Source organism: Clavispora lusitaniae (assembly GCF_014636115.1).
Source record: "Clavispora lusitaniae strain FDAARGOS_655 chromosome Unknown tig00000105_pilon, whole genome shotgun sequence".
NCBI classification, from domain to species: domain Eukaryota; kingdom Fungi; phylum Ascomycota; class Pichiomycetes; order Serinales; family Metschnikowiaceae; genus Clavispora; species Clavispora lusitaniae.
In genome coordinates this window covers 925,849-950,244 of record NW_027093978.1, presented here as the reverse complement: position 1 = coordinate 950,244, position 24,396 = coordinate 925,849, and the positions used below count along the sequence as shown (strand labels likewise).

General features: G+C 43.8%; 9 protein-coding genes across 9 annotated transcripts; 5 read left to right on the top strand and 4 right to left on the bottom strand. All coding sequences in view use genetic code 12, as the record gives it.

Annotated features, from left to right (window-relative positions):
• Positions 1-786: 786 nt before the first annotated feature.
• Positions 787-4,032, top strand: CRM1 (exportin; the record flags this gene model as incomplete). Its single annotated transcript, XM_002615427.1, has 1 exon — positions 787-4,032. One exon carries the CDS (start codon positions 787-789, stop codon positions 4,030-4,032), a length of 3,246 nt encoding a protein of 1,081 aa, XP_002615473.1.
• A 382-nt stretch (positions 4,033-4,414) lies between these two features.
• On the top strand, positions 4,415-5,023 carry YRB1 (Ran GTPase-binding protein; the record flags this gene model as incomplete). The annotated part of the gene is made up of 1 exon (XM_002615428.1): positions 4,415-5,023. One exon carries the CDS (start codon positions 4,415-4,417, stop codon positions 5,021-5,023), a length of 609 nt encoding a protein of 202 aa, XP_002615474.1.
• A 1,018-nt stretch (positions 5,024-6,041) lies between these two features.
• On the top strand, positions 6,042-9,734 carry PHO81 (Pho81p; the record flags this gene model as incomplete). Its single annotated transcript, XM_002615429.2, has 1 exon — positions 6,042-9,734. The coding sequence occupies one exon, from the start codon at positions 6,042-6,044 to the stop codon at positions 9,732-9,734; it is 3,693 nt and encodes a 1,230-aa protein (XP_002615475.2).
• A 285-nt stretch (positions 9,735-10,019) lies between these two features.
• On the bottom strand, positions 10,020-11,813 carry FOB63_003450 (uncharacterized protein; the record flags this gene model as incomplete). Its single annotated transcript, XM_002615430.1, has 1 exon — positions 10,020-11,813. One exon carries the CDS (start codon positions 11,811-11,813, stop codon positions 10,020-10,022), a length of 1,794 nt encoding a protein of 597 aa, XP_002615476.1.
• An 833-nt stretch (positions 11,814-12,646) lies between these two features.
• Positions 12,647-13,870, bottom strand: FOB63_003449 (alpha-ketoacid dehydrogenase kinase family protein; the record flags this gene model as incomplete). Its single annotated transcript, XM_002615431.1, has 1 exon — positions 12,647-13,870. One exon carries the CDS (start codon positions 13,868-13,870, stop codon positions 12,647-12,649), a length of 1,224 nt encoding a protein of 407 aa, XP_002615477.1.
• A 1,090-nt stretch (positions 13,871-14,960) lies between these two features.
• On the top strand, positions 14,961-16,400 carry FOB63_003448 ([Histone H3]-lysine-36 demethylase; the record flags this gene model as incomplete). The annotated part of the gene is made up of 1 exon (XM_002615432.1): positions 14,961-16,400. The coding sequence occupies one exon, from the start codon at positions 14,961-14,963 to the stop codon at positions 16,398-16,400; it is 1,440 nt and encodes a 479-aa protein (XP_002615478.1).
• Positions 16,401-16,538: 138 nt separating this feature from the next.
• FOB63_003447 (aromatic acid exporter family protein) lies at positions 16,539-19,661 on the top strand (the record flags this gene model as incomplete). The annotated part of the gene is made up of 1 exon (XM_002615433.2): positions 16,539-19,661. The coding sequence occupies one exon, from the start codon at positions 16,539-16,541 to the stop codon at positions 19,659-19,661; it is 3,123 nt and encodes a 1,040-aa protein (XP_002615479.2).
• Positions 19,662-19,759: 98 nt separating this feature from the next.
• On the bottom strand, positions 19,760-21,010 carry ARG1 (argininosuccinate synthase; the record flags this gene model as incomplete). Its single annotated transcript, XM_002615434.1, has 1 exon — positions 19,760-21,010. The coding sequence occupies one exon, from the start codon at positions 21,008-21,010 to the stop codon at positions 19,760-19,762; it is 1,251 nt and encodes a 416-aa protein (XP_002615480.1).
• Positions 21,011-21,817: 807 nt separating this feature from the next.
• On the bottom strand, positions 21,818-23,038 carry FOB63_003445 (alkene reductase; the record flags this gene model as incomplete). Its single annotated transcript, XM_002615435.1, has 1 exon — positions 21,818-23,038. The coding sequence occupies one exon, from the start codon at positions 23,036-23,038 to the stop codon at positions 21,818-21,820; it is 1,221 nt and encodes a 406-aa protein (XP_002615481.1).
• Positions 23,039-24,396: the final 1,358 nt, after the last annotated feature.

Below are 24,396 nucleotides of genomic sequence, written 5' to 3'. Positions count from 1 at the left end.
ATGTTGAGACCAGCATAGATATTGTAGAGACATTATCAGGCCAAGTCACCAAAAAGCATACAGAATGTATATCTATGGAACTTACGCGAAAGACATGTGGCCAAAGATGGAATCCACCGCACCTCTAACAAATGACTAAAGGGCCCGCACTTAACGGTCAATCAAGAAGAGAAAGAAAATAGAGAATAAGAAGCAAGCGAAAAATAGAGAAAAAGAAGTAAAATAAGGATAAAAGTCGACGACCAAAGTAATAAAGTATTCTTCGAAGCAAAAGTAATACTACATCGGCTGTCTGCCTAACCCAACATGGCGACAATGGAGATTTTTCTACGCGAATCCAAAGATCTTGCACATTGGTTGGCGCATCAAATCGTGGTCCCTGGGTCGCACACGACCGTTTCTCTTGTTTAATAATCTAGCTGTCGCTGCTATAACAACTCTCTACCCATACCAGAACCAGCTTGCGCAACTGCCATTGCAAAGAAGATAGGTATGTTATTTTCGATTCACACCGCCTAAAATTTCCCATTTGCCTCTTTCCAGCGTCGCATTTCTTTTCTGTGCTTTTTTTTTTTCCCTTGGGGGTACGTTCTATAAGAGCATGCGCAACATAGAACTGGGCTTGTTCACAAGAGACAAGACACGGGAAAAAGGAACAGATTGTGGTTTTTCTTCTCGTTCGACAAATTACTAACATTCCCAGGAGACCGAAATAACTGCTTGTCTTTGCTTTTCTGACTTTGCTTGCCGTTGTACTTTGAATAAATCTTCTACTGCTGTCAAACAATGGAGGCCATTCTAGACTTCTCTCGGGAGCTTGATCTCGACTTGTTCGATCTGGTAGTGGAGACTTTCTACAAAAGTGGTCCCGACCAGCAGAAGGCGCTGGTGATTTTGACCCAGTTCCAGGAACATCCCGAATCGTGGAAAAGAGCCGATGCCATTCTTTCGTCGGCAAGAAACGCCCAATCCAAGTACATTGCGCTATCCTGCTTGAACTCGTTGATCAAATACAGATGGAAAACGATTCCAGAGGGCGAACGAGTGGGCATCCGGAACTTTATTGTCAACATGATCATTGCATTGTGTGACGACGAAAAAGTGTTTGAAACTGAACGAGCTTTGATCAACAAGATTGACTTGACCCTTGTTTCTGTCTTGAAGCAAGAGTGGCCACATAACTGGCCTCAGTTCATTCCAGAAATCGTCAAGAGCTCGCGTTCTTCGTTCAATGTCTGTGAGAATAACATGATCATCTTGAAGTTGATGGCTGAAGAGGTTTTCGATTTCTCCCAGGACGAAATGACACAGGCCAAGGCAAATGCCATGAAATTGAGCTTGAAGGCCGAGTTTGAAGAGATCTTCAAGTTGTGCTACGAGATTTTGGACAAGACAACAAAACCCTCGTTGATTATCGCCACATTGAATGCTCTTTTGAAGTACATCCACTGGATTCCTTTGAACTACATCTTCCAAACAGACTTGTTGCCTTTGCTCACCAATAAGTTCTTGGCTCCTGCCGATACCAGGTCTATCACTTTGAAATGCTTGACCGAAGTTTCCGCATTGATATCGCCTCCAAACGAGGAAAAATTCATTGCTTTTTTCCAAGCAACTATGGAGAAAATCGTGGCTATAGTGCCTTTGGATGGATCTACGTCTCTCAAGAGATCGTATCAAGTGGCCAACTCCAATGACCAGTCCTTTTTGCAAGATCTAGCCATGTTTTTGTGCACATTTTTGGGAAATCATTTGTTGTCCTTGGAGCAAAACGAGGCATTGACAGACTTATTACTCATTTCCTTGCGCTATTTGATTGAGCTTTCGAGTATCGAAGAGCGTGAGTTGTTCAAAACATGTTTAGACTACTGGAGTCTTTTCGTTCACGGCTTGTTTGAGGAAATTCAGAATTTGCCTGCGAGCGAAATGAGCCCCTTCATGCAACTCAATTACAGTTCTCGTTTGAGACCTTCCGCCAATGGTGCGCCAGATCCAGATATTTTAGCCAAATTCCCATTGAGACAACACAAGTACGCTGAAATCTTGTCAAAGTTGAGATTGGTCATTATCGAAAATATGGCCAGACCAGAAGAAGTTTTGATTGTGGAGAACGAAGAAGGAGAAATCGTCAGAGAATTCGTTAAAGAGAGTGATACCATCCAATTATACAAGTCCATGAGAGAAGTTTTGGTGTACTTGACACATTTGAACGTGGTTGACACCGAGCAGATCATGAATGAAAAATTGGCTAGACAGATAGATGAAAGTGAGTGGTCGTGGCACAACATTAACACTTTATGTTGGGCCATTGGATCCATCTCAGGAACCATGAATGAGGAAATGGAAAAGCGGTTTCTTGTTTCTGTCATTAAGGATTTGTTGTCCTTGACTGAAATCAAAAGAGGAAAGGACAATAAGGCCGTTGTTGCATCCAACATCATGTACATTGTCGGGCAATATCCAAGATTTTTGAAAGCTCACTGGAAATTCTTGAAGACCGTGGTCAACAAGCTTTTCGAGTTCATGCATGAAACCCACGAGGGTGTCCAAGACATGGCGTGTGATACATTTATTAAAATCACAATGAAGTGCAAAAGACATTTTGTTGTAACGCAACCATCGGAGAAGGAACCTTTCATCAACGAAATCATCGCCACAATCCAGAATATCACTGAAGACTTGGCACCACAACAAGTGCATACATTTTATGAGGCGTGTGGTATAATCGTCAGTGCACAGACGCAAAAGGAAGCTAGAGATAAGTTGTTGAGCGATTTGATGGCCTTGCCTAATGTCGCCTGGACTGCTATAGTACAAGAGGCTGCTAAGGATCCGCAATTGTTGACTAATACAGAAACCGTCAAAATCATTGCCAACATCATTAAAACCAACGTGGCTGTGTGCAAAGCAATGGGACCAGGCTTCTACCCCCAACTTGGCTTGATGTATGTTGATATGTTATCTCTATACAAAGCTGTCAGCACAATGATTTCCAACGCCGTTGCTAGCGAAGGAATCATTGCCACCAAAACACCAAAAGTCCGTGGATTGAGAACAATCAAGAAGGAAATCTTGAAGATGATTGAAACTTACATCAATCAAGCAGACAACTTGGAGGAGATTGTTAGAGATCTCTCTCAGCCTCTCTTTGCTGCTGTTTTGGAAGACTACAAAACTAATGTGCCAGATGCTAGAGACGCAGAGGTGTTGAACTGTATGACTGCATTGGTTTCCAAAGTGGGCCACATGATTTCAGGTGGTGTTGTGCTTATTCTTCAAAACGTGTTTGAGTGTACTTTGGACATGATTAAGAATGATTTTGTGGAGTATCCCGAACACAGAATCGAGTACTACAAGCTTTTGAAGGAAATCAACGCCAAGTCATTTGATGCATTGTTGCAATTGTCGGGAGAAGCATTCCAATCTTTGATCAATGCTGCATTGTGGGCGTTGAAACACAACAACAGAGATGTGGAAGAAAATGGATTGTTCTTGACGTTGGAGTTGATCGAGAATGTCGAGAAACTAGGCACCACTCCATTCACTACAGCATTCTATCAGAACTTCTACTTCCAGATTTTGTCTGATACTTTCTACGTCTTGACACAGCCTGACCATAAGTCTGGTTTCCGATACCAGGCACAATTGCTTGCGCAGTTGATCCATTTAGTCGAAGATGGTGTGATCAAGGAGCCATTATATACTGCGGACCAGGCCGCTGAAGGCACGTCAAACTCAGAATACTTGAAGCAGTACTTGGCCAACTTGTTGTCTGGTGCGTTTGAAAACTTGCAAAAGGACCAATTGGTCAACTTTTTGAGCGTGTTGACATCTGTGTACAAAGACTTGAACAAGTTCAGCGGTACCTTGAGAGATTTCCTTGTGCAAATCAAGGAATTTGGTGGCGATCCAACGGATTATCTTTTTGCTGAGGATAAGGAGATTGAGAAGCAGGAACAAACTAGATTACAGAGAGAGAGAGACATGCAAGTTGCAGGGTTGATCAAGCCATCTGACATGGATGACGAATAGGCGCTATCATGAGCGTATTCTATATAGTAGAATGGATTTGCAATAAAGACTGGCACAAAAAAAGAGACAACGATTCAAAACTTGAGATTTCGCGCGGCAATATCCAGATGCAAATTCACAAGCGAATTGTAAGTAGGCCAGTCATCCATCCAATGTGCCGTTTATAGCTTTGAAAAATTTCCACGGTATATCCTTCAGATCCAAGAGACCGTACCTTGAAAAAATTATTAAACTATGAGCATGCCTTCATGTGCCCTTCTTTAATCTTCTTTCACCTGAGACTCGCATTGGGCGTGCGCGCACCACAATCTTGCCTGGGACAGAAAAAAATAACCCAATACATATAGCCGGTTCTTCACCCCTCTCGTAGAAAACAAAAGTCATGTCTGCAGAAGAAACCAAACCAAAGGTCGAAGAATCCACACCTCAACCTCCTACTTCCAGCGTCTTCCTGATGTTTGGAGCCAAGAAGGAAAAGAAGGAGGAGAAGGAAGAAAAAGAGGAAAAAGAAGACGCCAAGCCTTCGAGCGAGAAGAAGACCGACTCTGATAACGAGGCCGAAGAAGAGGAAGTCGATGTCCAGTTTGAGCCTTTGGTGCATTTGGAGAAGGTCGAAGTCAAGACCCACGAAGAGGACGAAGATGTTGTTTTCAAAGTCAGAGCCAAGTTGTTCAGATTCCACGCCGACTCGAAGGAATGGAAGGAAAGAGGAACCGGAGACGTCAAGTTCTTGAAGCACAAGACCACAGGCAAGACCAGAATCTTGATGAGAAGAGACAAGACATTGAAGATCTGTGCCAACCACTTGATTGCTAAAGAATACGAGTTGAAGCCAAACATCGGCTCCGACAGATCTTGGGTCTACTCTGTGACTGCCGACGTTTCTGAAGGTGAGCCTGAGGCCCAGACTTTGGCCATCAGATTTGGTAACAAGGAGAACGCCGACAAGTTCAAGGAATACTTTGACAAGGCCAAAGAGGAGTCCAAGTGATGGTGATGGATTCTAGGTGCAAAAGTGTATAGATTAATGAATGATGCATCAACATGTTACCGTGAAGAACCTGTCCTAGGTATGGGCGGCGTTATCAATCTAAAGATCGTTTGACTTCAGAAACGAAGTTTGTGTTGTAATCTTAAATAAAGTGGGTTGTTTCTTCAGACATCTGAATTTGGCTACAGACAAGTTTCGCGAATCACGACAGAAGAAGTAAGTAGCCGATATAAGCTGGTGAAGCAAATATGGAAAGTTTACTAGTGATACTGAATATATTGGAATGAAAATGAGTTTGAGAGTTCCCGTTTAGTTAAAGGATACTCCTGAAGTCCTAGTCAGTAAGCTCTTAGAATTGAAAAACTTTTTCAAAGTTGTAGAATCGATATAGAACGGTGGTGCCCATATTACAAAATGTGGAACCGTTACTGTTACCGAATGTGAGTTCGTTCAACAACACCATCAATGAAAATATCGGCAATGTTTGGTTGACCTGTTAATCAAACAAGTTACAAACAGAGAGTAAATTGGTCAGTCGATCAGATGGAGGAAAACACAAGACAAAGAAATAAAATCTTATCAGTTCTGGGTGCAATATTTCGCACACTCCGATCTCTTAATTTCATTGAACACAGAAGGACAGAAGGCAGAAGACAGAAGCTAAAAGATTGGCACATGCATAAACATTGACAAAAAGTGGAGACGTGACACCGCTTCATCAATATAATGTTAATTCTTCTAGCCTAGTTCAATATTGAAGTCATCGCAAGAACTCCGATGCGTATGCTAGAACATTCAGTATTTCGACTTTGATACGAAGCATTCTGGTCTGGTTAGCTCTTGTCTACATTCATTGGCTATCTGTCTTTTTTCCCTTCTTTATCTTCTTTTTTTTTTTTTTTCTTTTGCCGTCGTTGCCTTGTTCATTTTATTGTCGTCCTGTCTCGTAATATCCGCACTCCACATCCACGTGGTTTACTATATATATAGTGCTTTTGCCCATTATCTTTGAAGTAGCATGAAGTTCGGCAAATATTTGGCGTCTCGCCAATTGGAACTTCCCGAATACTCGGGTCACTTCATTGATTACAAAGCTCTAAAAAAGCTCATCAAACAATTGGGAATGCCTGCTGAAGGTTACGATAGCATATCTCCAATGACTCCAGATCAGGTACAGCAGAAGTTGAAGGAAAACAAGGCGTCGTTTTTTTTCCGTGTTGAGCGAGAGTTGGATAAGGTCAACTCTTTCTATTTGGAGAAACAGGCCAACTTGGCCATCAACTTGGACTTGTTAGTGTTGAAAAAGAACGAGCTTCTAACCAAGAGCTACCAGTTAGCCAAAGATTTGACAGACCCGTCCACCTTGAATTTCAAAAACTCTATCTTGTACTTGAACTTGTACCAGAGCTTCAAAAAGATCCACCAGGACTTGATTCGCTTGCAGCAGTTCATCGAGTTGAACGAAGTCGGCTTTCTGAAAGTCATGAAAAAATGGGACAAACGGTCCAAATCCCACACAAAGGAGTCCTTTCTTCAGACGGCGGTCAATGTCCAGCCAGTTTTCCACAAGAGCGAAATCAACGAACTAAGTGATACTGTTACACTGTCTCTTTTCGACTTGGAGTCTATTGTGGACGGAGACTACTCAGTCTTGAACAATTATAAGAATGCTAGAAGTCCGCCTCAGCCCACGAGAAGTTCGTCTATTGTCAAATTGGAGCGTGAGTCCCTTGAACAAGAACAGGAGAAAGATTTCGAGACGGGGTCTTTCAGCACGCCAGTCCTGGATTCCATCACCGGATTCCAGAACAGAGAAATCGACGAGTTGTATTCGAGTTTCGTGAACGTGGCCACCATCAAAGTTCCCGACTTGTCTGTATTGGCAAGGTGGGTGGAAAAAGTCAGATCCACCAATACTGAAGAAGCACGAGCTAACACCAAGTTCAAGCTCTCAAAGATCTTCCTTCTTTCTCTTAGCAACTTGAAAATCTCAGACTCCTTTTTGGAGTCTTTCTTGCATCTCGTGAACCATGACATTGACTTCGAGTTCATTTCCAACGACTTCAACAATAATAAGTCCATGATTCACGAATGCTGTTCCATTCCTCCAGCTTCCACCATGGAAAGTAATCTGCATGTGATCATCAATAACGGTGTGAAGGTGGTTAATTCCACAGACAGCATAAACCACTCCCGGCTTTTCATCGTCAAACATATCGTGGAGGCACTTTCTCCCGAGGCGCTCTCTAAATTGCTCGTTTGCAAAGATTTCAACGGCAGAACATGTTTGCACTACGCCTCGCAAAACAACAGATTGGATCTTTTGGAAATATTGCTTCCCTACTACCCAAAGTCGCATATTGATGACTTGGATAATGAATCGATGTCTGCATTGCTTTTAGCGATAAAGTTTGACTATTTCAAAATAATCACCAAGCTTATCCAAAATGGAAGCAATTGTTTCCCCGAATTCAGCGAATCAGCTCCTCAATACTTGCCAATTAACTATGCGTGCAAATTTGGAAGCTATGAAACTTTGGAGTTTCTCCTCAGCTCAAGTTCTGCCACACCAGATAAAGTCAACAAACAAGACGTAGAGGGCCTTTTACCCCTCCATGTGATTGCACGGGCCGGAAACTTTAAGCTTATCAAATTATTGTACCATTACGGTGCTAGTGTTAATCAGTTAGATGGACTCAACAAGTGGCCACCGATCTTTTATGCGGCACTGGAGGGACATGTTAAAACTACGAAAGAATTGATCAAGTTTGGTGCCAAGCTTGACATCGTCGATGAAGACGGCTACAATGTATTATATTATTGTGTTGTCGAAGGTCATATCAAGGTGTTGAACCAGCTATTGTCCTACCGGAACTTCAACTCCAGTTCGCCTAATGGTGACACTACGATGAGCTCCGTTTCTCCACTGGAACAAGGTTCCCTTCTGTCTGTAACCCAAGGAGCAGGAATGTCCATTTTTGACGAAGGTGAAGATTCTGAAGACAATGGGCCAATCGACAAGAACGTGGATGCAATTCCACATTTAGAGCTTCCTCCGCCTATCTTGCCATTGCGTCGTTATGGCCACAACTTCTTGGAGCAAAAAGTCCTCATTGAATTGATTTTCCCCAATGATTCAAACTGCATCAACTTGTTCAACTCCGCAACGGATTTGAAGCCGGGACGGATTACGATCACATCCAATATCTCAGACATTGTCCCTAGAAACATTCTTCTTCCAGCAACAGAAGAAAGCAAAGGGACAGCAAATTGCATTTTCCAAACGGATGCAGAATCTTTGAATGAATTCCGTATTGACTTCGAGATTTTCCCTAAATTTGGTACTCGGTTGATCTCGAAGACTACAGCCTTAAACTTTTCCCAAATTGACACATCTTCGCCTGAGATTAACTCCATAGTTTTACCTCTTTTCGACTTGAGACTCAAGAACATCGGCGAACTCAAGTTCAATTATCAGGTCATCTTCCCCTTTTCAGGAACGTTGTTGGAAACTACAAAATACGATACCTACTGGAAATCTTCCACATCATTTGTCAAAAATCGAGCAGTCACTAAATTCAATGCTGCCGGAGGTTTATCACCAAATAACTTCCTATCACCAACAAACATCAACACTAACTTCTCTAACCTCCACAAAAATGGAAACGGATCTCAAGGGCAAGTTCACGAAGCCAAGACTCCTGTCGTTAGTTCGACTTCCTCCTTTGTTACAGCAACATCATTGTCTGGCGATTATTTGAAAATTAAAATCTGTATGCTTAATGACGGAACTCCTGTGGTATGCCCACATTGGGCTATTTCAGTGGCGGAGAATATCGAACTATTTTTGCCCAATTTGTCGTTGGATCAGCTCACTCTGATCACTACCAATTTGTTTGATTATGAGAAAGTCTTGGCCGATTTGAAGGAAATGACAACAAGTGATCTTGGCCTCGTTAAGAAGCTTTTGAAAATCATCTTTCTTCCATTGGAAACCGTGCTTCAATATTTGAACAGCAGCATTAACCTTGCAATTGAATTTGTCTTCCCTTCTCTTTATGAATTGGACAATATTCCATTCGCGGGCAATATTCAACTGAGCCTCAATACTTTTATCGACTTGACGTTGAACCTGCTCTTCAACCACATAAGGTCGCTGAAATTATCACAGACACACGGTGGTCGCTCTTTCATCTTCCTCTCGTCTAACTCCATAATTTGCAAGATTTTGAACTGGAAACAGCCCAACTTTCCCGTGTTTTTGGTTATGAATGGTATTGTTTTCAATAATGCCAAGGGCGTTTTTGAGGCCAGAACGGCGAACGGACTCTTAATGGACGATTTGGAGAACGAAAGTTCTGCCCAAACTCAGCACTTGAATACATCAACACACAGCAGAATAAAGCACCAGCTACTTGCAAATGACCAAGAACTCACTATTAGATCTATAAAGGAGGCGGTGAATTTTACCATTGACAACAACTTGATTGGAATCATTACGTCGATCAATTTGCTTAACTTGGTGCCGAAGCTCATTCCTTTAATCAGATCAAGGGGTTTGATTTTAGTGGCTTCCAATGATTTCCTCGACCCAGAAGGCGATGATGACTTTTCTAACAAAGAGTTGGACACATACAACAAAACGGAGATAAACGGATTAAGGTTTGATGACATGCTTAGCTTCAAAGATAATGCCAATAAGACGCATTGATGTATACTATAGGAATACTCTATACTAACTGCCTAATACACTTTTGATAGTATAAATAATCAGCTACAGCATGTCTAGAAGTGACGTAGTCGAAAGATTTTCTACATGTGGGGACTAACACAAGCTTTCAGTAGCTTAATAGTTGCCTTCAATTTGATGAACAAGAGTAGAAACATGAAGAACACGATCTGCAAATCCTTCTATCTACATAGCAATTAACCGTATCCTTGTCGCATTCTCCACACATATATTAATACTTTAATACTTAAGCAATTGACCCGGAAGCTAGTAATGCCTGCGCCTTGGTGGCGGAGGAGGCGGTGGAGGAGACTTTCGGGGCATAGTCACTTTCCCCGGCATTAGAGTCGATTGTGAATATGCATGTTCCGGGCTAAATGGACTGAGGTTACCGGAACTTCGGTCCTGGGACATATCGGGAGGGAGAGGCGGAAGCCGCTTGTTGAGAAGATACTCTTTTGGTAGATTGAGAAGCACCACAGTGTCTTTAAGTTCCATGCTGGCGCTGTCGTGGCTTTTCTTGGGACTTAAAAACACATTATGGTTGTTGTCTTCAAACATACTCGACAGTGTTTCGTTGTCGTCCGATAAGTTGTGAGATGTGATGCTTTTATGATAGTCATTCTCTGTTGACGTGCGAACAGAAGCCACTTGGGAGAGGAAATGCTGATCAGAGGAGGTGGACTCTTGGATCTTGAGGTTGGCCACACGGTTTGTCAACGACGATGCCGAAGAGACGCTTTCCATGCTTGTATTGGCATTGGACATCAACTTCTCGGCACGGTTGGCCAGTTTGAGCCATGGTATTGAGAGGCACAAAACAGCAAACTTGACGATTTTCGAAGCCTGCTCGAACTGGGCCATGCGGGGCCGTTCCGTCTTGTCAGTTGTATTCACGTCGCAATTGACTACTATGTTCCGAAGCATGTCCACGAGTTCTTTGGCCTTGTAGCCCGGATCTAGCTCACTGATTTGAGAAAACATTAACATAGGATATAGAACCTTGAGGTATGTGAGAGCAAGAAAAGAGTTGCTTGCTTGGTCTTCACCAGTATAGCTCATATCGTTAAGCTCACGGATCATGATGTCAATGAGAATCTTCAAGTCATTGAGGTAAGGAAGTTTTGCGCTGGAAGATGTCGTAAAGATGACATAGAGAAACTTAAGCATCAAGATTTTGATGATGTGAGATTCTTCTCTGTTCATGTGAAACACCAAAAGATTGGTGAACCCACTGATACCATTGACAGAGTCTCTCCTTTGCGCAAGCAAGCCTTCGAAAACTTTATTTTCTTTCACATTGGCCGAGAGCGACATCATCATGTACTGTTCATTGATGAGAAGCAAGAGTTTGAACTCCTCGTAGGCAATAAGGCGCGATTCGTCTTCAAAATCGTCCTCTTCCAAATTATAGTGATTGAAGCTGTCATTGGAAAGCAAGTGGGAAATGAGGGTTGGGATTAATGGAGATTCTGTGAGGGCCTCAAACTCCTCGTCAGAAAGAAGTATAATGTGGTATAGGTATTGGAACACAATATCGCACGAGAACTTGAGAATAACAAACAGCTCATGGCCCGACTCCGAAAGCTCGATCTGCCGTGTGATGAAGTTTCCCATGATCTTGGCGAAACCTAGCGCCCGCAAAGTTTTGAGCAATAGGTTGTGGTCGATGCAAATTCCCGACCTTTGGTCCTCTTTCAACTTCAACAACAAAAGCAAGATGATGAGCACCAACTGTTTCAAGTGTAAAGACTCTTGCGGATCGGCCTGCAAGTTTTCTGAAAGCATATGGATCAAGCCCAATAACTTCCCCACACAAAGACGGATATTCCTCACAAGGAGATTCAGCCGAAGAAGCTTCAATGCAAGAACAGAACACGTGTGGTATGTTTCCTTTTGCACTTTCAACTCGTCCACAATGGCCTTGAGCACCATGGAAAAGTTTGTGTTGCACTCGTTGGGATCGCTGTTGATAAGCAAATGTTCGATTTTCTTATCTATCTCCAGCGAGGCTTCAGCTCGCGGGAACGTGGTGACGGGCATCTGAGCCACCAGCGACATTGGAAAAAGTGCTTTTGGAAAAGTGTTTTCTTGCTTTTTGAGTGGAAGTAGCTTCGCTTTCTCAAAGTCAGATGCTCAATAGTGGTGATACGATAAGTGGGCATGCAGGGACAACCCTGTCTCAGGAAAAGCAAGAGCGGAAGAAGGGAGCACAGAAATAAATAAGAGGTAAGAAAAAAAAGATCAGTAAGAAACGATTAAGCAAAAGAAGCGACTGAAGTTTAAAACGTGGTGAAGTGAAGAATTAGTAGTGATCGAACGGAAAGCATACGTCGCCTTGTGCATAGACGGTGCAGGACAGAACAAAGAAAGAAGAAAGAGAAAAGAAGGAGAATGAAAATTGAAGAAAGAAGAAAAGAGGAGGGAGAAACGAGGTTGAAAGTGAGGCCAAGTAGCAAAGAAAAGAGCCAGGGTATTGCATAAACAATCTTTGGTGAAGAGGTTATCTCACTAGTGATATGCGCACGGCGCACATGAACAAAATGTATTTTTATATTTGAACCAGCTTGCTGATTTTATGTAGTGTACGTAAAAAGCAGGGAAAGATATGAGCTTTATTCAAGACACTTCTATTTCTGGCACTTCCATACGGAGACTCACTATTGCACCACGACCATTTTTCATCGAAACTTCTCTCGAAACTAGTATTACGATACCTGGATTCTAGCTTGTCATCCGTTTATTGGAAATAAAGAATTGTTTTGCAGAGAAGTGCCCAGATGCTAACGCTTACATTCACATTCAGAAGACCACAAACCCTGGCATTTCAGACATTTCTTGCAGTAATCGAGCTGTGTAACCTCCCAAACTCTTTTGGCATTGGTCCAACACATTTATGAGCCCACAGTCTTCAAGTAAACGTCTGTACCCCATCCGTAATATGACTGCACACTCAACAGACCCTTGCAATCTTCTGGGTCCACAGTATCGTTGAAAACCTCAATGTAATTCTTCAGAAGCGGAAGTCCGTATCCCATTCCAGCCACTGTATTTCCACCCACTCCGGGAGGAACATTCAAGGTTTTGTAACTTTCACCCTCACCAGATTCATATGTCGAAAACGAGTAATCAAACATGTGTTTCACAACTTTGGGAGGAATGCCCTTGCCCCGATCCCGAATACGGAGTTCCATGTACAGCGGAGAGTCGCTTGTGGAAATTGTCACCTGGACAGGATCCAAAACGTTATTCTCGATATGTGCACGGAACGAGTTTTTAAACAACTCCTGGAATATGTAGTCCAAATGGTATTCGATGTACGGGAAAATGATAGGGTCCGAGTCATTTTCTTCAATCTTTTCACGTTGGTTCCAAAAGCTGGGGCGAAGGTTGGTGTCGATCTTGATAGGAACAGCCTGGTCGTACTTCATGAGACAGATATCGTTCACAAGCTCTGCGTTTTTCGTAATGACATCACGCATGTTGAGCTGCTTGATTACTCCGTTGTACGGACTGCCTTTGGTGAAGCTTCCCGCCAAGGCGTCAGTGAGCAGAATATGCTGGTGTGCTATAAGCCTCATGCTGATTCTTTCACGCAAGTGCTCGTCCAAAAACGCTTTGATTTGCTCGGGCAGAACCAAATGAAGCACCTCGCCGAAACCCTTTGAAAGAATGGGCAAAGTGTCGGCATGGATGTCGATGAACCGAGCCAATACCTCGTGCCTGAATCGGTCATTTTCGCTGGCGGTGGTGGGCGGATTAAGCGAAGCGTTGAGCAAGATCGACATTGACTGCAAATACATGTTATACACTTCGGAAACAGACGGATTGAGCATCACCAAATAGGGCAAGTTGCGGAATTGACGGATACGCCGGGCGTTATAGGCCAAAAGCGACTCGACCGAGTCCCGAGCAACTTGCAATATGAACACAGAGTTAAGTTTGCGCGATTGTTCATAAAGACCCAGCATTGAAAACTTGGCTAAGGGCTGGCGCGAGTAATGATAGATGAGCCTCTCGAGCGAGGTTCGAATCTTGTATTCTTGGAGGAACGCCTCTTGTTGAGACGACGTATGGCGAATGAAAAAACGGGCAAGTCCCGGTGTGCGCTTTAGCATAATTCAATGTGCTGTGGTTGTGTGGTGGAGCAATATGATATATTGGGTGGGAAAGACGTCACACGAGGTTTCGAATGGAGAAGGCGTTTTCGGATCGCAAATCCCTGGTTTCCGTGGTGATAAGAAAATGTAGTGTGAGTAATCGATCGCGCGATAGCGCATATGAGTATTGAAATGCGGTGGAAAATGGGCGCAAATAGAAAATGAAAAGGGTTGGGGGACAGTCAGTACATTACAAGAGAAATGAATTTGTGATTCCAGAAAAATACTCTTTGCCCTTTCTTTGTATTTCTAGATACTTGGCTGGAAAAACACTAAGCAGAGCCAGAGTATTTTGGCGCAATTGCGTTTTCATCAACTTTTAGGCGTAATAAACATTTGGTATTCCAAGAGAAATTGGGAAATCCCAAAGCAGGAGCTGCTGGGAAAACGAGGGAAGACAATTGAATTGATACTTTGAAGGCAAGGCAGTTGATGTGCAAAGATTCCCATATACATGGTGGAGTTGTGCCATTTATCACTGTAAGCATCGGTCAGATAAAGTATTACATTGTTTGAAAAGAAAAAAAAAATTGATATCGTTCTCTGAAAGTATATAGCACAAATAACTACTGTAGTACGCAATTTAATATCGAATGAATGTTTAACGGAAGTTTGAAAATTACGAGGGTCCTTTACCACTCACTCACTCTTGTCTCATTCTATTGCATGTATGAATGAAACGAAATCTACGGAATTATCAAATTAACTCCTACTTGAGCAGGAGATATGCAAATACTGTATTCCGATATTTCCACTACAGACTGTCAAACTGAAAATTTTTTTTGTGTTATTATCTCCAACCTGAACAGCCTCTCAATATTGTTTATTATCCATGGCGACACAGTTAAAAATCTTGGCTCATGGGCCTTTTTGATCAATTTTTTTCAACCAACTCAACCTTCGCCGGCCATTGGCACCACGATCAGATAGAAGAAAAAATACCAAACCAAGCGTAAAGAAAAGCCGAGTGCAAAATACGTTTCTCGCCTTGAATCATACGACTGTGCGACTAGTCGCCTGCATTCACAGACCAAAAGACAAACAAGCCATGAAACGAAAACAGACACAAGAGTCCCACTGTGATGCATGCGGATCTGACGCCGACATTTCCAGCTGGATCTTCTGCGATATCTGCCGCCATTGGACCCATACGGCATGTGCTTCGCTCTCAGACAAAGAGGTGGGCGACATTTCTTCGTACCACTGTGCCAAATGCGCCAAAGACCATGGTCCTTCGGTAACCAAGCGTAAACTGAAGCGGGCCCGCGTGAAGATTGACTATGTTGCTCTCGACCAGGGCGACACGTTTGCTCTTGACAAGTCCATGCATCCGCATGTGCCCAGCTTCGAGGATTTTGCACCCGTGGCCCAGGTCAATGGAAAGCAGGTGTACGTGGACGTCTTGGAGCCGGAGCAGCTATCGAAGGAATACATTCTTGCCTCGGGCTTGCCGCGGCCCATTCTTGTCCGGAGCGTCTCTGAGGGCGATTGTGGTATGCGTCTTCCCTGCGCAAGAGAAGACTTGCTGGTATCGTACATCGCCGAGAAAACAGGCGCAGATGCCCGTGTGGAGGTGATGGATGTGCTTTCACAGCAGGGGGAGCCCTGGACGTTGGGCCGGTGGGAAGAATATTTCTACACGAAGCCCAGCGACCGAGATCGCATCCGCAACGTCATTTCGCTCGAGGTCTCGGACGTGCCTGGTCTACAGGAGTTCGTGCGGCCGCAGATGGTGCGGGAGCTAGATCTAGTGGACAAAGTCTGGCAGTCGGAAGACCCGCGGCCCAAAGTGTTGGTGTACTGCCTCATGTCTGTGGCCAAGTCTTACACAGACTTCCACATTGACTTTTCGGGCACCCCAGTGTACTACACGGTGTGCCTGGGCTCCAAAACGTTTCTCATGTTCCCGCCCACGCCCACCAATCTCGAGCTCTACAAATTGTGGTGCGGCGAGCCCAACCAAAACTTCTTGTGGTTTGCAGAGTACACACGGCGCCTCGACGGCCGGCAAAAACGGCCCGAGAACGGCTTCAAGGTGCTGTTGCAGCCAGGCGACTTGTTTATCATCCCCAGTGGCTGGATCCACGCCGTTTATACACCAGAAGACGCAGTCATTGTTGGCGGCAACTACTTGACTTTGCGAGACATTCCCATGCACTTGACCATCTACAATCTCGAGCGAGACACACATGTGCCGGCAAAGTACCGTTTCCCCAAGTTCTTCAAGGTCATGTGGCTCGCCAGCTGGCACTACTTTAATCATCCACACGAATTTGAGCAAGACTCGCTTCCGTCAGTGAAGCAGGAATCTGCACACAAGGTCGGACGTGACATCGCCAAGATGCTTCTTTTGCATTTGAGACAGCATTACGAAACCAGCAAAACCAACCCGGCGGCACGGAAAAGTATTCCGGTGCATCTTATTGGGAAGGATGTCGAGGCGTACTTGGAGAAATTCGCCCTTTGGCTGGAATCCCTCACTTTCTAGATCTGCCATTGCCTCTTCATCTGACGTCGCAGATCTTTTATTCGCATATGCATTTGGACCGTTGTGGTCCCCGCCGGTTATGTAGCCCGCGCCCGCAACCATACTTTGACAGATGAATGTTTGCCCACTTTCATCTACATGTCGCTGGACCTGGGCAAGTTCAATGTCTACAACGAATCCACCAAAACAGACTTTGAAGCTCCGAAACCCCACGTTCTGCATTGGCGCAAGTATGGCCGTCTGCTCTGGCCCGCATGGTTTCTAGACCATCTAAATCGAGCATCCCTCAAAACCATTCTTCCCACTTTCATTCAGGTGTGGCTCACCGTCATCATCTCTGTGATCCCTGCCACAAGCCACTGGATCGGAACAGCATGCTACTTGCTTCAGATTGTCGGGTTTATCTGCGCCAGCGGAGGGCTTCTGGTGTCGTTGAACATTCTCCTTTCGCTAGTGTGTTTCCTCTATGCTGTCGTGGGATGGTTATTTGTTGTTGTTGCCCTTGCAATAGCCACAAGAATTAGAGGCTGGCCCTCGACTGATTCCGTGGCAAAAGTTTTGATTGAGGACGGGTCATGCTCTCCGTCAAACATTTCCCAATGCATGATACAGCAGTTCTATACTGGTAGATTTCTTGAAACTCGGTGCACAGCAGTTTTTGTTGTGGCCCTCATCATGGGAATCACTCTATTTGGCTTGACGGGCAAGCTTCATCCTTTGGCAAGACAACCCTATGTCATAGGCACCATTTCTCTCATAATAAACACATGCTACACTGTCTTCTACCCGGTGTTTCTTCCCAAGGATGTGGGCTATACCCTAATCAAACCGTTCGGTTTGGCCTTTGCCATGAAAATCCTACTGTCTGTTTTTGTGTTTCCAACAACGTCCAACTCTACGTATTTTGCTGGCGTCATAAGGGTCCTTGAGGATCTCCGTTCGGTGAACTTTAAGAACGGTCGCATGATGCTGACTATCAAACCGTCCCACGATTCATTTCTTAACTATCAATTATTGATGAAGGATATCCAAGCTATCCGAATCAAGGTACCTCCTTTGGATCTATTTCTCTCTACCATTTGGGCCGAAGTTTCCTATGGCCGTCTAGATGGGGGCGATGCTTCGGATATTCGTAGTGTTATAAAGCCTCTTGTCAACACCATTGCTGGCTACGAGTATTTTTACCTGCTATTTCAGGAAAGGAAAGAGATTGCACTCAGCGAGTTGGTTCATTCTGCTAGAAGAGGGAGCATGTCTAGCCAAACCTTCTATAAAGGCGAAAGTGCTGTTCTGAGGCGATTCGCCCATAGATACAAAGAAGTTGGTGTTTTCGAGAAATCGCAGAAAGTTCGCCTTCTTAATGAAAAACTTGTCAGCAGAGATTCCAAGGAGAAGATCACTTTGGCTGATTTGGATTTTATCGCTGACTATATCAGTAATGCCCACTCAGATTTCTTCATCCAAACCAACTCTGCATTGGACTCAATCATCAAGTGGATCCAAGAGGCAACCTCCTATCGTGCGTGGAGTCTTTTAGATTCAAGAGGATATGAACATAGACAAAAGGAATGTCACTCAAACTTGTTGGATGCTCGTGCTAAATTCCAGTCTGTCCTCTCGAGTCTTCAAAGTACGGCATTGACACAAGAAATTTTACAGAGCCAATCCCGGAGCGACGAACAAACTTTATGTCTCTTAAGTCAAACAAGTCTTTTTCTCTTCTTGAGCAACCAGGTTGGGAAGCAAATATTGAGAATGATGGATGTTCTCTTGAGAGTAGATGAAAGGAGGCCGCAACCACAGCTAATCACATTCTGGAATGCACCACATAACAAGAGGCCACATTTTGCACGCGGTCTCTTGAATGACGACCCAACTGATGTGTCTAGAAATGGATTGAGACAAAACTCAGAACCTCGAAATCCCGACAGTTTGGATCCTACAACGCCGTTGCAAATTTTCGTGTTGTATTTGTCTCGATTCTATGGCCTACTTATGAATGAGCATTTCTTGTTTTGGGTTCGAAGTGGCATCCTAGTTGCCATATGCTGTGTGCCATATTTCTGTCGGACAACAGCGCATTGGTATTTCGAGAAAAGACTCATTTGGCTTCCTATTATGTGCGGAGTTTCCACATCTGAATTCACAGCTGAGAGCGTGTATGTGTTCTGTTGCAAGCTCGTCTACTCTTTTCTTGGTGTAATAGCAGGTCTTATTGCGTGGTACATTTCAACCGGTCTGGGGAAAGGAAATTACTATGGTTACTGTGTGGTTACAGCGATTTTGTATTTTATTTTGTGTTATTATCGCCATTTTGCTCTTCATCTGAGCAAGATACCTGGGATCATGATTTCAGTCACTCCTACTTTGGTACTTGGCACAAGCTGGGTCGATGCGAAATACAATCACTTGGCTAATATTGGGTATGGATGGAAAGTTGCTCTAGTGCGATTCATTAGTGTTGTTGTTGGTTTAATTATGGCGCTTCTTGCCTCTACTTTTCCGAAACCGAAAAGCAGCAAAGTTGCAGTACGGAAATCTCTCGCCAATGTTTTGGAGCAGACGTGTGATTTACAATGTATCGTTTCTAATTTTGCCTTACAGCGCATGGAAGACCCTTCAACACATATTCTTGATCACCATGATCATGTGTCTGACGAGATACGGACATTGTTGCTTACTTTAGCGCATGTGAAGGGCTTGATGAATCCAATCCAGTACGAGGTTCCACTTAGCGGTGAATGGCCCGTACAAAAGTATACTCAACTACATTCCTTGATCACTGATATTGTTCTGCTCTATTTTTTGCTTTACAACTTGGTGGACCAGGTTGATGATACAGATACGTGGATGCCCCATATCATTAGACGGGCGGGTTGGAGTGAGCCACTGATTATTCAAAAGCTCGGAACACTTGTTTTCATGTGCTCAGAGACTCTTCGATTAAAAGGAAACCTACCGCAAATCGCAGGATCAAACATTTCTTTTAGCCACTTGGACTACATCCGACGGTTGTGGGGAGCAAAAGTGATATCCTTGAGTGACCGTTTCTATGATGATAAGGAAGAGGATGGAAATGGCTCGCAAATAAAACTCAAGGCTCCAGACTATGCACGGCTTTTAAGCCGCGATGGCCAACTCGAAATTGTGTGCTTGCTTCTCTCGCATATGGTGTATGAAAGAGCTGATGATGTTCTTTTGGTTGTGAAGGGCTTGGTTGGAGAAAAATTTCCCTACAATATGAACTTGTTCGATATTTGAGTTCATGGGGATCGAAAATATTGTACTTTGGTAGTATAAACTTTGTGTTTAGCGGTAAATTATCTAAGTCAATGTCATGTCGGTGTGGGTGAAGGAAATTATAACTCCAACTTGGTGCCCTTGGCTCTGGCTGCTTCACCGTATTTTTTAATTCTGATAGATTGCACAGCAATGAAACCAGAGGTGTCTTGAGGTGAGAATCCAGTCAACTCGTCCATGGAGGATTCTGTTTCGTCGTACAACTTTTCAGTTTCAGAGAATCTGCCCAAAATGATGACGTTACCCTTGTAAGCACTGGCCCTAACAGTACCATTAACTGTCTTTTGAGAGAGTGGAATCATGGATCTGACGTACTCACATTCAGGAGTAAAGTACATACCATTGTACAAGAGCTTGGAGTAGCTGACAGTGACAAACTGGTCTCTCAAAGCTCTCACTTCTCTGTCCAAAGTCAAACCTTCCAAATCAATGTGGCAGTTTCTCAAGATGGTCAAACCTGGTGTTTCGTAACAGCCTCTAGACTTGATACCAATGAATCTGTTTTCCACAATGTCGATTCTGCCGACACCATTTCTTCTGGCCAAAGAGTTGGCTTCAATGAACAATTCCACAGGATCGGTAACCACCTTCTTTCCGCCGTCCAAGATCAACTTGACAGGCAAACCTTGTTCGTAGACAACGTCGAACTTTTCTGGAACGTCTGGAGCATCGGTTGGGTCAACAGTCAACTTCCACATGTCCTTAGGAGGGGTAGTGTTTGGGTCTTCCAAGATTCCGGCCTCAAAGGAGATGTGGGCCATGTTTTCATCGGTGGACCATGGCTTGGCCTTTGTTTGGGCCACAGGAATGTTCTTCTCCGCAGCATACTCCAACAAGTCCTTTCTGCCGGCAAATCTGTTGAAAAACTCTGGGTCTCTCCATGGGGCAATGACAACAACATCTGGCTTCAAAGCGTAGAAAGACAATTCGAAACGAACCTGGTCGTTACCTTTACCAGTGCAACCGTGAGAAACAGCGAAGCATCCTTCTTGTTCAGCCACTTGGATTTGTGCTTGGGCAATGACCGGTCTGGCCAAAGACGTTCCCAAAAGGTAGACATTCTCATAAATGGCATTGGATTGAATGGCAGGGAAACACACGTTTTCCACAAATTGCTTTCTGACATCCACGACAACAAACTTGGTGGCGCCAATGGCCAAAGCCTTCTTTTCGGCCGCTTCGAAATCTTCCTCCTGACCAATGTTGGCCAAGAAAGCGACAACTTCGTAGCCTTGTTCAAGCAACCAGGCGAGAATCACAGAGGTGTCCAAGCCACCAGAGTATGCCAAACAAACTTTTCCTTTAGACATTTTTGTTATTGAGAAGAGGAATGGGAGAAGAAAAAAAAAACGGATAAAGGGCAGGAGTGGCTCGCTTTATAGCGCAGATTGTCCACCGCGGCAACTTTTTTCAATTGCCTAATTGGGCACATATCGTCCTGCAGCCTGTGTGACTCATAGGACAGGGCGTCCGGCCAATAAAATAAAAAGCATCAGAGACAAGTCTGAAAAAGAATACGACGGATCTTGGTCTATAAACGGGTCTGGTGCTGTTGTCTGTTTTTCTGCTGCTCTAGAAATCATTCATGGATTGTTGGTGGAGTTAAATGTTGATATCATCTGCAGGTGAGAGTTCGCTGGTTACGCATCAGACTCGAACCAATAGGAAACATGGTGGACCCATCATCGTAATTGAATCATCAACTTGCCTAAATGTAGCATTTTCTGTAACATACTAAAGCAATATATAAGAGCACGTAAATTATAAGGAGACCAGAAGATCTATGGTTTTGCCTCAGAGCATCATTACCACATCTTACAGCCTCTGGCAGATGTATTTGTCCATTTGTTCTTTCTGTTGTTCTGATCTCTTTCTTGTCCATACAAATAATTGTATTTCTGTCTAAGTGAAGTCTGAGTAATGTAAACATAGTCTCTTTTTTCATGTGGAGGTCCATCGTGATGTAATTATCCTAAGCTACATTTAGACGAATCTTCACGACACAGCAGAGCCAAGTAAACCGACACTACAAATATTTATGCTTTAATGTATTTTGACATATGTGTGGTGTTATCACAATCCGCACCTCCATTTAAAACCATCTATAAAATCTAAACTTACGCCTTGGTATCAATAGGAGCAGGAAGCCTCTTGCTCTCTTCTTCCTCGCTGAAGGTCTTGGTCTCTCCAGCATTGGTGAAAGTGTTGTAGCCCCAGTTGCTAGGAGCATAGAAAAGTTCTCTCTTGTACGGAGTCAAGTCCGCACCATCGTGAAGCCTTTGCACCAAGTCTGGGTTCGAGGTGAAGTATCTGGCAAAGGCAACAAGAGTCTTACCGTCAGAAACATCTTGCAAAAGCGTCTTGAATTCTGGCGCATCGTAGGTGTAGTTTCCTGCCTTGATAACAATGCCCTTCCACACCGATCTAACAAAAGAGTTGTCACCTTGAATGTCTTCTCCAGCAACATCGATGACACCACTGACTCTTGGCTCGACAATCGACACATAGGCAATTCTCTTGCCGGCCCTGGCTCTGTTCTCGAGCTCGCTCAAGAAGTAGCCAAACTGCGCCACTGGGTTGACCTCGCCTTCTTCGGCGAGAATACCTTGGAACTTGGCCCATGGAGAGATCCGAATGGCCACTCTCTCGGCACCGATTTCCTCAATCAACCGGTCAAGGATCTCCAACGCAAACCGTGCTCTGTTCTCAATTGAGCCTCCGTACTTGTCTGTTCTCTTGTTCGTGCTGACCTGGAAAAAAGTGTCCACAAGATAGCCGTGAGCACCGTGAACTTCCACATAATCCACGCCGGCAGCGACAGCTTTTTTAGCAGCATGGACAAAGTCGTTGACTAAGTCCTCGACCTCCTCCGTGGTGAGCACGTGGATTGGGTTTCCGGCCTCCTCGGCTGCTTTCTTGGCCTCTTCGCTAGGGTAAATCAATGATGGCGCAACCAATGGGTAGCCGGCCTTTTTGGTTGCAACAGGATCGGCCACACGGCCCAAAGGCCAGAGCTGCATCGACACTTTCGACCCGTTGGCGTGGATCTTGTCTGTGATTTTCTTCCACCCCGCAACATGCTCATCGGTATAGATTCCAGGAACGCGATCGTAGAGACCGGTTTTGGGCGACATCAACGTGGCCTCGGTGATCACCAAAGATCCAGGGTACTTGGTGCGGTCGTCATAATACTTGTAGGCAAGATCTGAAGGTGTGTGGTCGGCAATTGCTCTCATTCTTGTGGTTGGAGCATACACGATTTTGTTGCTCAATTCGTGGTTACCAACCTTTGTTGGCTTGAAGATCTCGGTGTCTTTTAAAGGCTTTACTGCAACCATTGCGATAATAAGGGTATGTGAGTGATTTGGATGATATTTAGAAAATCAATGCTGTTGCATAGGCTTAAATACTCCAGAAATCAGTTGACTGGTTACGAGCACCGCTCTAACTGTATTCTTGATTTGTAATCTCACCGCATATTGACGGTATGTACGGCACATGGATGAGAATGCCGAAGATTCCACAATTTCACAATTCTTGGTTTTTGCGACACATAACGAAGAATTTTGCTCAAGGAAGAGCATCTTAACCAACCATTGCTGATACTGGTAAGGTTGAGATATGCTGCTACCGTCTGGAAATGCTCAAAAGCATATATCCATTTGTAAGCATTGGTTATCACATGCAGGATTGTACATTGTGACACTCACCAGAATTTTCCATACAGACTACCATGATGTCAACCCATGATGTCAACCCATGATGTCAATGCTTACCAATTAATGTACGAATATTCACGTGCTTGATGGCTTAGTGTTTCTTCAATTCCTCCATATCCTATGATTTCCCACATGTGTACGATCGTTTTTTTTTTTTTTTTTTACCCTAGATGATGTTTGCTCAAGTCATTTCTGTTCAATGTAGCTCGGCAAAATAGTGATGGACTCCGACTGAAAGGTGAGACGCCACTCTGTAAATGTAAGTTTTCTTTCGTGGATTTTTGTCCATTAAAATGTATTCGATACAATTGGGGTGCTTTCTATTCATTTTGATTCAAGAACAGGTGTTCGATACAATTGGGGTGCTTTTATTCATTTTGATTCAAGAGTATGTAGTAGTTTCAGGTTTGGAAGATAGGTCGGTTTTTGGTTGCTTATAACTGGATTATAATGACAAGTTAGTGATAGTAGCAAATCATAATAGAGGTGAAAGAAGCTCCTTGGTTTGAAATCTGTTGCTAAGATGATAAGGAGAATTGATCATATTGAGCATGTACGTGAAAAGTGACTAATTTTTGATTACCAAAGCTAGAGTTGAGCTTACTGCCACAAACTCCATGTATCTGCAAGCACCTATTTAGATTGCAGTAATTTACACAAGAGGCAAAACTACCCATCACAGTATTTCAATTGCTGCTTCCCAACAACGTTGTAGAGATGTATTGAGACCGTTGATATCGATTTTGATCACATCTTGGCGATAAAATACGAAAAGATGAGGCAAGATATTTTTCTACACTTCAAAGATGTATTTTCATCCGCAAGATGAGATACGAGTGTCTAAACGCATTGCCTTGAATGAACAAAAACGGCATGCAATCAGACAACGGTTTTCGCGGATGACTTTCAATCTTTCGAGAGTCAGCAAGACTCTGCACTATACACAGGAAAAGACGGATCTCTGACTTTTCAGATGT